The 12030-nt window shown below is 30.8% G+C and overlaps 1 protein-coding gene across 1 annotated transcript in view; it reads left to right on the top strand.

Moving 5' to 3' along the window:
- Positions 1 to 12030, top strand: part of LOC118200743 (uncharacterized) — a 176968-nt gene that overhangs the window by 42716 nt on the left and 122222 nt on the right. The window contains exon 7 of the mRNA XM_085810269.1: positions 351 to 461. Within this exon, the coding sequence (XP_085666395.1) occupies positions 351 to 461 (111 nt within the window). The remainder of the gene's footprint in view (positions 1 to 350; positions 462 to 12030) is intronic.

Here is a 12030-nt window from a genome sequence, read left to right as displayed (position 1 = left end):
TATATAAAGTTTCTGATCAGATTATAAAGAGTTTTCAAATCATTCCAAAACACACTTAAAAAAATCTTATGGTGTCGCATTTTTAAACAAGAATTGTTTGCAAGCAAAGACTGCATTTTAGTCATTATTTTTTATATTTTATTTTGTTATTGTATACTACAGAAATCAGTACATGATTTTCAAATTATATTCTGTATTTCTCAAAGTTTGTAAAATAAAGCTAATTTTATTTTCCATGTAAATATTATTGTTTTTCATAAATGACATATATACTCCTGTAATAATATATCTTAAACAATATTTAAATAAATTTAGTATTATATTTATATTTGTATTATTTATATATTTAGATGCCTGAACGGGAATTCCTTCTGAGAGTATCAGTCATGGAAATTTATAATGAACATGTTTTTGATTTGTTATCTGAGAAAAGTGAAAACTTAAAGCTACATGAAGATCAGGTAAGTGCTTGCACCTGATAATATGAACTAGTTATCTAAAGTTACTAAAATGTGTTTTTAGCGAGTCTCAGAATAATAATAATAAAAAAAAAATTCTGGCTTTACATTTAAGTAAAAATTCATTGTACAAAGTAATTTACTCTTGTTCTGAAGAAACCTCTTTTAGCATCTCCATAGGAATGCACAAACTTTAAACATGTTTTGAATAGGGTTCGTAGGATCCTTAAAAGTCCTTACATTTTTCAAAAATGATTTTTGGTCCTTAAAAGTCCTTAATTTTTCTCATTTGATATTTCTTATCATTTCCAATAATTGCCATTCTAAGTGTGAATTGTGATTTCTCATGAATATGGAATTAAAATTACATGGCTCTTAACCAGTCTGTTGCTGGATTTGTGTTGCAAACAATAAAAAAAAAAAAAAAAAAAAAAAAAAAAAAAAAAAAAAAAAAAAAAAAATTAGTCACCGTAGAACGAAAGTATCAGGTGTCTGATTGGCTATTCACGCAATCTTTTGAAACAGGTGTTGTCCATAAATTTACGCAGGTTGTGATGAAAGCGTGAGGCCAGAATTTCTTTAAGGGGCGAAAGTGATGATGAAGGTGCTCGTAAAATAAAAAGAGTGGTGGGGATTCTGAAAATATTTGCCAAAATTAGAACAATCGTAATCTGGAAGGCCACAACCACTCCAACATCAATAGGAATGAGATGCCTGGAAAGTTCATTTTCAATAAACTGTGTCTTCATCAAGATGACTAGAAAGACTGGATATTGATGGATGATAATCCTTATAAAACTAAATGTGGTCTTTGTCTCAAACAAATTGATATTTCTAGAATGGGAGAGTCAGTGCTCAAAATTCACATGAAAAGTAAGTTTCATTTTATCATTTCAATTTGTTTTACATGGTTTTGTTTAGCTTAACTTCTGTGTTTGTTTGATTTAAGCCATAAATTAATTTTTGATTACCTTCTACAGAGTTTATTGTCTTTTGCACATATATGTATGGGATATCAGGATTCTGAGTTTATTTCTGCAGAGGGTCTGTTATCAATTTTGCGGGAAATCTGTTGGCTCCATTTCAATTTTGAGTCACCAAGGGCAAATTCGGTAACGCTAGCCGAAAAAAAGTGAAGTTCAGAAATACGTTTTGAAGCTTCAATAGACAATTAAGTATTTTATAAAAGGAATGCTGCTTTCAAAAAAATTTTATTGAATTTTAACATTAAGAGTTATTCAAATATTTGGTCGATATAAAATTTGTGATAATGATTGAAGTTATCTTTTGTTATTAAACTAATTTCACCTAGTTATAACTGGAAATTAAAATATATAAGCTAAATCCTGAATAAAAAGTCATTGTTGAAATGATAAAGAAACAATAAACAAAAGGAAGATTAATAAATTAAAAAGAAAATAACCAATAAGCGGAATGGTTGCTACACGGGGAAAATGCGTTCATGATATTGTCAATAAATCATTCTTCTGGTAATTTTAGTGGTATTTATACATAACGGAATCTCTGCAGAAATGCTTGCCAGAATATTTCACGATGTCGCAATTTTTTATCGATACAGGATATTTTTTAAATGTTAAAATATAATGTGTAGTAAAAATTCATACATTTTTGTTTAACCCTTTCAGGACGGGCGTCCCATATACGCATTCCCTAAGAAAGTCTCTTACAGCCGGGCGTCCCATCCACGCATCAGTAAAGATCGCATTCAGAGGACGGGTGATGCGTATACACATTTTAAGGTGGAACATTTTTCTGAAGGCCACTAGATGGCATCCTGTGTCCATTACTTTTGAAATGAACACAGTTTTAGGTTCCTGACCTTGAGTTTGATATATTCTGCTTGACTTTAGCATTTTACTCATCAGTTGTTCAAGGGTGGGGTGGGGGGCGGAGGGAAAGCGTAAACAGAGGTGGGCTCTTTAAATCGCTGAGTGCAAATGAAAACATTCTTGTATCTGATTTATATCCAATTCTTTTTTTTTTTTTTATTCTATTTTTTCCTCTACTATGTACGGTCTTTTAGAGTTACTGTGCGGAGTTTTTTTACGTTTTGCATTGCCTTCAGATATTTCAGATATATTTCCGTTCCTTCTTTTTTTATTTAGGAAATCCTCACCTCCAGTCTATTATGGCAGCAAGGCGCTTTTTATCAGAGGAAGAATACCCTCGTATGGTTGGTGAACCATTTAACTAATGCAAATGAGAGTACTGATTCATTTTCTAAAGAGTTAAAAAGTGATACTTTTTCTAAGAGTTACAAAGCGATACTTTTCTGTGCTTCGAGATTTACCACACTCGTTTTCATTTTAAATTTTGTTACTTCTTACTGTAAATAGTCTTTCTTGTGTTCTTTTTATTAATTTAAAACTTTATTGATGGATTTTATCAATTAAAACTTTGGAATAATTTAAATAGCGCTTCCGAAAATTATTTTAGAAGATAAGCAATTTTTTAAGTATATTTTCATGTAAAATAAAGAAAAAAATGTTTTAAGGGCTAATTTTAACATATATAAGAGCTCAAGTAAAAATCTAAAATGATACCAAAAATTACGATGCTAGAAGCAAAACTTTTGTTTTTCTGATTTTTGTTATAAAATTAGATGCAAAACCGAAAACTTAGCAATGCAAAACCTCCTTCCTGTAAGGTGACTGCCTTCAATTCTCTTCCGTTCCGCACGAGCGTCTTAAACAAAGGTGCGCCGTTGCGAAAAAATTAACAATCAAACCAATTATTGCCGAATTTTGATCTTTGGGCCATTATCTGATAGATAAAGAAATAATGCTTTAATTAAAATTTTCCTTCAGAATCCCTAATAACATTCACCAAGTTTAGCGATTAAAAAAAAAAAAAAGCTGCTCTTGATACTGATGCATTATTTTTGCTAATGGTGTTACAATTATTAGTTGAAAACAACTAATTTTTGGATATTTTTAAAACTGAAAACAACTAATTGAAACTAATTTTTCTGAATGAACTAGACATAAAATTAACATGAATTACTAAAGTTATTGGATAGAAGTTTAATTGAAAATATACATTCCTTATTATATATACAGTACAAAGTCTTTAATCCGGACGTCCATAATCCGGAATGATCTATAATCTGGACCTCAAAGCTACAAACTTTCTGCGCATGTGTAAACGCATAATGCATTTACGCATGCGCATAATACCTTTATGCATGTGCATAATACGTTTACGCATGCACGTTTAATGTATAATGGATGGTATAAGCTAGGCTAAAATTATCTAATTATCTATTTCAGTTAATGTTGCAGATTGCATTTTTCCTTAATCTTCTAATTGGATGCGGCTTATTATTTTTTTGCAGACTGTCAGAGCAATTTTATAAAAAGTAAGCTTGAACTTTCGATTATGTCAAAAAGAGTTTCCGATTCTGGAGCTGCTAAAGGATCTACAAAGTGAAAGCATGTTTCGATGTCAATCAAGCAAAAGTGGAATTGCTGCAAAAAATGGATAAAGGCATATCCTTTGTTTCTCTAACCATTCTGAAATCTGTTTATCAATTTCACGCTGCTCTGGACGGGGGGGGATGTCGCGGCGCGCAATGAACTGGAAGTTGATCTGTCAGCACTATCCTTATCTTCAGGGTAAATGTTTTTATTTTATTCAACTTATAATTCTGTACTGAATGCAGTAAATGTTTCATATGTACTAAATGTTTCATCTAATGCATCTAATTTCATCTAATATTCCATACTAAATTTTTCATCTCGATGTACTCCATTTTTGATATGATTTAAATTAAATTACACGTCATTATAAATATCATAAATACACATCAAATAGTTTTCTGGTTGCAATTTTCTAATTTCGACTATGCGTAATGTATGCTCTACACATGCGCGCGCTGAAGAAATGTTTAATAAAGTAAACAAATAAATATTAAGCTTTTTTTTTTTGTAAATTTTGATACCCTTTAGATCATAATTGCTCTTTATTTCATAAATTATGGTTTCATATTTTTAATTTCATAATTTTTGCATGCCATCTTACCAGATTTAAATTGATGATCTATAATCCAGAAAACCCCTAATCCGGAATTGCCGAAGTCCCGATGAGTCCAGATTACATATTTTGTACTGTATATACAGTACAAAGTCTGAAATCCGGACTCGATGGGACCTCGGTGATCCCAGATTTGAGATTTTTCCGGATATTAGATCATTTTAAATCTACTAAATTGTCACATATAAATTATAAAATTAAAAATATGAAATCCTGATTTAATGAAAATAAATCAGGATTTCATATTTTTAATTTTATAATAATAATAATGATTAAATAAGGAAGTATTTACGATTTAAAGGGTATCAAAATTTACAAAAAAAAAAAAAAAAAGAGCTTCATATTTATATGTTCACTTTATTAAACATTTCTTTCAATGTAAGTTGTATAAGTTGATTTGTTTTCTGTGCTAATACTTTATCTTTAATTCAATAGACATATAATTTCTTGTTCAGTTATTAAGTTCCATTGTTCAATTCCTGTAATTGCTGTGTTGAGAATTCCGAATAACTTGTCAATCAAAATTTTTCTCTTTCAATAACCTCTGTGTCATTTTCTTCACTATTGGTAGTATTTTCTGGATCTAGAACCATACTACAGATTTCGCCGTCCGTTAATTGAATGGTAGTTGGGGCATTGTCATCACAATGAAAAAGTTCTGTTTAACTTCTTTAAATTCTACCGGCTGGTGCAGCCATGCAAGCTCTGGCGCTGGTTCTGGCTTTATGTGAATAACAAATCAGTTATTCTTAATTCAAATAGCACTAAATATAATCTTTTGCCCTATGAGTATCATTAACAAAATCTATTTTTAGCATAAGGAAATTTCTGTTAAATCTCTCCTCATCAACATTTTAGTCCATTTAACTTAAATCTGTAATTGGGTAATTAGCATCCGAAGTTACAGATGCAGAAATATTGTGTGCATCAAAAGCAACTATTCTTTTAAATTGTGCGATGATATTGGGCCGTTATTCACTAAAATGTTCCCGGATAGTTCCATTGCAAAACAGTTTTCATGTGGTGAAAAAGAAATGTGCTTATATCTGTCATTTTGGCCTTGGCCCTTATTTTAAAACTTTGTTATTAAAGCATTGTAAAGATGCTAAATTTTTTACATTACCGTTTGATGAGACTCTTAATCTGACAAATCAAAGAAGCAACTAGATATTCATGTGAGGTACTGGCATCACGAAAATAAGGTCAGAACTCAGTACCTTACTTCTGCATTTATAGGGCATGCAACAAGTGAAATTATTTTATCCAAATTTTATGAATGTGTTGAAAAGCTAGACTTGTCAAACCTCTTACAAATATCGTTGGATGGTCCTACAGTAAACTGGAAATTTTATGATTTATTGCAACAGGACTTATAACAGCAAAGGAATATAACATTCAATGCTTGACATTAGGGACATGTGGTTTACACATTCTTAATAATGCTTTCAAGCATGGGATGTCATCCACTGGCTGGGACATTTCATCATTCTTATCCTCCTTACATTGGATTTTTAAAGATTCTCCTGCAAGACGTGAAGGTTTTTTTAAGTATTAAAAAAGCTTCCTGTGAAGTGCTACTTTTACCGATGGTTGCAAAATGTCCCAGCAGTGTAAAGAGCCATTGAGATATGGGATGACTTGCTACATTACATTGAAAAAGTTGAAATGGGGCAGTTTAAAAAAAATTCATTGAAATCGTTCTCAAATATTTTGGAGAGAGCTAAGGCTAAAACACTTCTTATAAAATTAAATTTTTTTCTCTCTCTATCGAAAATATTTTTGCCTTTCCTTGAATATTATCAAAGCGATAAATCACTTATTCCCTTTTTTGCTGAAGATATTGTGGCAACTCTGTAAACATGTGATGTACTTGCCAACCACACGCCGTTATCACTAACTGTAACCGAAGGTGATTTCGGCGACACACAGTCACGTCTCATCGTCGGTGCGGTTGGTCGCTCGCTTTCCTCCAACGTGATTGTCTGTCGACTGTAGTAATTAAGTTGTAATATTGTGATGTGATTAAATGTTTTTGTTATCAAAAAATTGGCTCTTATGGCATGTTATGAATTCATCCTTAAAAGCACTGGCAAATTCCAATACGCATAGTTTGTTGTTGCACATAGCTGCAACCATGTGCAACAATATCTTAAAACTTGTAAATGATTGTCTTCAGCACTTTAAAATTTTGAAACTAGAATATTCAAAAATAACTAAAGCAAAAATCTTTATAAATTTAATTTTAATGATCCAAATTGTTATAATGATAAAAGTAAAGTTTATTTGGGATTCATAACTGAGCAATTAATGAATGATAAATGCAGGAAGAAAGACATTTCACAAGCTGAAAATTTCGCATTAAAACAAGAAGGTCAACAATGTGTCTTAATAATGGTACAACACTTAATGGCTAAATGTCCAATAAATTATTCTCTTACTCGAAATGCATCTTGTATAGACCCACGATTGATGGCTAAAAGTCCAGAAAAAGCACAGAACAAAATTAAAATAGTTCTAACGGTATTAACGCAGAATAAACATGTTCTACAAGATGATTGTGATGAAATTCTGCTGCAGTTTAGAGAGTTTCTGGACAAAGTAGTTAAGACAAATTTACATGAATTTTCTACTTTTGATCTTAAAAATCTTTCTCTTGACACATTTCTCACTTCTTACTTTCATAATTTTCACTATTCAAAAGTATGGAAAATATTGAAAATGATTCTTATCTTGTCACATGGACAGGCATCTGTGGAAAGGGGCTTCTCTGTAAATAAAGCAATTGAAATTGAAAATTTAAGTGACATATATTTTTCAATGCACAATATTTGATTACATAAAATTTTCTGGAGGTATTTTTAATATCGAAATTAATAAAAAAATGAGATCAGCAGCAGCTTCTGCAAGGTCTAAATATATGCAGTATTTAGAAGAACAAAAATCTTGAACTAAATCTGAAAATTTAAAGAGGAAAAGAAAAATTATTGAGGAAGAAATTGATTATATGAAGCAGAAGAAAAATTTTCTTCAAAGGGATATTAAAGATATTAATGAAGAAGTAGATGCTTTAGCAGATGAAGCAGAGACCAGCAAGAACATTGATTTGTTTATCAAAGCAAATGAACTTAGTAGAGTAGTTAAAGAAAAGGAAATAGACATAAATAAATTAGATCTTAAAATATCTGAAAAATTTCAGATTTAAAAAAAAGCATAAATGTTTCGCATCTTTTATTGTATAGTTTATCATTCTAGTATCTTTCAAAAAAATCAAAGAAATAAATTGTATGTTTACTAATCTGTTATTTTAATCTGCAAAATATTCTTACATTGCAATTATAATAGTAGTTGACTGTGTTTGAATAAATATCAAATAAGTTAAATAATAATCACGTAAATCTCTAAAATATCTATGACTATAGTTAAAAACAGGAATATAATTTCTTGAAAAACTCGTATAAGGGTATTTTACACTATCTATGACTATAGTATAGTCATAGATAGTGTAAAATACCCTTATACGACTATAGTATAGTCATAGATAGTGTAAAAAATACCCTTATACGAGTTTTTCAAGAAATTATATTCCTGTTTTTAATTTAATGTTATCTACTTGATAACTTGTAGGGACTTAGTTTCATTTTCAAAATTGTTTTATGTTAAGTATTAAATTGAATTTAATAATAGTGCATAATACACACTTCTGTTAGTTTCTTAAAGTGAGATTACAAGCAGGAAGTCGGTTGTATGGATAATTGCTTTATTCTATTCGGTTTTTGTTTGCTGATAGGTCCTTAATTTTTTCCTTTGATGGTCCTTAAAAGTCCTTAATTTTTATGTAAGGAAATGTTTACAAACCCTGTTAATCGCTTGCCTGATTATCCCGAGTTATCTCGGGTTCGTATATATTGCAGTTAATTATTATCCCGAGAAAACTCGGGTGAAGTAGAATTTGTTAGTACGATTTCTTTTATCACAGTTTTACTTGGTCTGGAGGAAATGAAAGGAAATGTTTAGCTTTGATTGGCAGTTTGCCAAATTTTGTTGGTTGCACGGTTCTTTTGGAGGGAGTGGTCCTGTGTTTCCCTTTTGTATAGTATATGTTGGCTTGTGGATTAGTAATGTATAAAGAAGGATGCATGCGTTGGAAAAAAATAAAATATTGGCGATGATGGAAGATAGCAAAAGCGATGATTTTTCAGATAGTGATTGTGAAAAGGTTGGGGGGAAAAATTAAAAAAAAAAAAAAATCAACCCCAACGAGATAGTGTACTCTGTGCTCCCGTGAAAGAGATTCCAGCGGTAAGCCAGTAAGAAAAGAGACCAGATACCAGTGTAGAATGTCAGGTATCACTCTGTGTTGTTCCTTGTTTCAAAAACTATCATACAAAGATTAATATTTAACTTTTTTTCGTTTGCCCGAGATAACTTGGGATACTAAACTAATATTAAAAATAAATGCTTTTATACCTTCAAAAAATTAAAAATTCAACTTAAAACCTACATATTTTGGTTTGTTTCGTTTTGTTGTATTTAATAATAAAATTAAAAAAATGTGATGATTTTTTGCAATTTTTTTCAAAAAAATTTGTAAGGGAAGCGGTTAAAATATGGGGTTTATTTTAGCAATTTTATCATTAACATGATATATTTAATCTTTTTACTTATGAATGGAAAGAAGTTTTCAAAATTGGAAAATCTGTGTAAAAATATTAGAAATTTTAACAAGAAAATGTGGGGTGTAGTTATATGTTATGACTGTGTAATTGTATAAAAGAGGTAGGAAAAATAATTTTTTTTTTTTTTTTTTTTTTTTTTTTTTTTTTTTTTTTTTTTTACAAAAAGCTTGATAGTTTAATATTAGATAGAATTCTTTATTTCACAGCATTAGTTTTTTTTTTTTTTTTTTTTTTTTTTTTTTTTTTTTTGTATAAATAGAAAGTGTTTAAATGCATAAATAGAAAGTGTATTTTAAGTTTCCTCTTATTTTAAAACCAGCAATGTAAATTTTTTTTTTAAATAAAATCAGGAGAGTTTAAATTGTTAAATATTGGGAGTACAAATAAGTCTCCACTGTTTGACAGAAATAGCACCCCAGTAAGTTATGATTAAAATTTTCTGATTTAAAATGTCATATCGTAAGGTTGGTCATATATTTTTTCATGTGAAAATGTCAACTTTTTGAGCTGAATGAGCATCGTTTTGCAGGACCTTTTGATTTACTTCTTTAGTTTGAAGAAATCTGAAGCTGAAGCACATCGATTGCTTGTAGAAGCAAGTGATGAAGCTTTCTTAAGTGATAGAACTTGTTGTAAGCGGTTTCAAAAGCTTAAGAACAGTGAATCTGACGTTGAAGCATGTATGCAGAAGGATAGTGGAAAGATGAAAGTGTTATAAAGATGTTTAATTGGTAGCATTTTGAATGAAGATTTGTGCCTAATACTAGTAGAACTTGCACTTACATTAGGAGTTACTCAACGAGCAATTTCACATAATTTAAAGTCATTGGGATTAATTTAAAAACAAGGAAATTGGGTTCCTTATGAACTGATTTTTTATTTGTGAAATGCTGCTTGCTGGGTATAAACAAAAGGGTTTTTCCATTGTATACTCACTGGTGATGAAAAATGGATCCATCGTGATAACCCAAAGAAGAAATCATTGGAACCAGCTAGCCATGCTTCAACATCAACAGCCAAGCTGAATATTTCCTTAAAAAAATCATGTTGTGTATATGGTGGGATCATGTATGCTCACTTGGTGTCATGTATTTTGACTTGTTCAAACTGAACAAAACCATTACTGGGGCTCTCTACCGAACACAGCTGATGAGACTGAGCCAAGCACTCAAAGAAAGATGTGCCCACTATTACTCCAGTCATGACAGAATTGGTCTGCTGCATAATGCTCATCCACATGTTGCATCCTGAACACTCAAGCACGTGTTGCAGCATCATTCAAAACATACTCAGAAACACACAAGGGAGTTTTCCCCTTTCTCTGTGTTCACCAGACATAACTCCTTGTGATTGCTACTTGTTTTGATTGATGACGCATAGCCTGTCTGAGCAGCGCTTCACATCATATGAAGAACCGAAAATTGGGTTGATTTGTGGATAGCCTTGAAAGATGAAGTATTCTTCCAATGCAGTATCTGTATTGTTGTATTCTACAGGTTCATGGATTTGGAGTAATTAACAATAACACTTGATGGAGAATCAAAACACAATTTATTCGCCAGTATTACACAGGAGAGTTCCAAAGACACATTTGCAGTTGTTAAAAAACACATTGAAATAATCAGCAAACACAGCTTTCAGGCTGCGATGTTGAAGACAACTTCATGGCAAAGCACTAAAGTACAGCTCCCGACTCGGTTCGGCCGCCCTCAAGCTTATCTCTGAACTCAAAACATTACTACTGGACTCAACATACTACTCAAGATACCCCTCTCTGCGTACAGGCATAACTTTAACCTACCTTCAAAAACATTCTTGAGGAAAACTGCTAAGAATGCATTCTAGAATGTTCTCGCTCTGTTTATGGCGTATTGCAAAATGTCGCCAAATGTTCTTCATAGGCAATAAATACCTTCAGTAGAATATGTTTGGTGTCAATCGTGTATCTTTCTTATGACAGTTAAATGACTGCTCCACTAAGTGCTTTAAACCGTGTTGATAAAATATATATTGCTCTAATCTAATACAAAAAAACTAATCTTCCAAATTTGTGTGAAATATTTACCTAATAGAGCAATTGCACCATATTGCTAGGAAGCAGTAAAATATTGTGCCAGCACTCAAATTTATTCACAAGCAAAAGCATAATTCATAGCTTTCAGCTCTGATAACTTTTTGTTATATATCTGTCTCCTTGTAGATCACCAAATATCTCATTTTATAAGTTTTAGCCTTTAATGAGAAAAACTACCAAGGAAAAATTTTTCAGGCAATAAAGTAAATTTATTGAATTAATGAATTTAAGCTGTGCAAATTCCATTTTCCCATGTCTATCGATTTTCTGCATAATTTGTCTCTTTAAATTTTATTTGATCTGAATTGTCTTAATTTACTGCTGGACTTTTTATTGAAGATTCAACCGATATCTAATCGGTTAATCTTTGCATGTAATTTTGCTTTACATAAACCCTATACTTAATGTGAATAAAGTAGTGCATTATGAAGTTTATTCAGACAATAACTATGCATTTATTATTAGTTCCATTTTTATAACATTTAAAAGTACATTGATAAATAAGTTTTCTTTCCAACTAAAACATTTCTCAGTATAAAAGTAAAAGAAAATCACAAAATGAAGTCTGTCAAAGAATATAAAATTTAGAATATCTAATTAAATATTAATATATTTGTAGAATAATGATATCTTACAGTAATGAGACAAACATTTATTGTGATGATGAATATATAAAAAACAGCAGAGTCAAAAATAAATAAAGTATTTGAATATACAGCACACTGTGTTTCTTGCTTGGCTGACTTACTGACACAAAAGTATTGCAGGT

This window comes from Stegodyphus dumicola, chromosome 2, assembly GCF_044657685.1.
Source record: "Stegodyphus dumicola isolate Sdum_Otavi_A_Nest chromosome 2, ASM4465768v1".
NCBI lineage: Eukaryota > Metazoa > Arthropoda > Arachnida > Araneae > Eresidae > Stegodyphus > Stegodyphus dumicola.
This window is presented reverse-complemented; position numbering and strand designations above follow the sequence as displayed.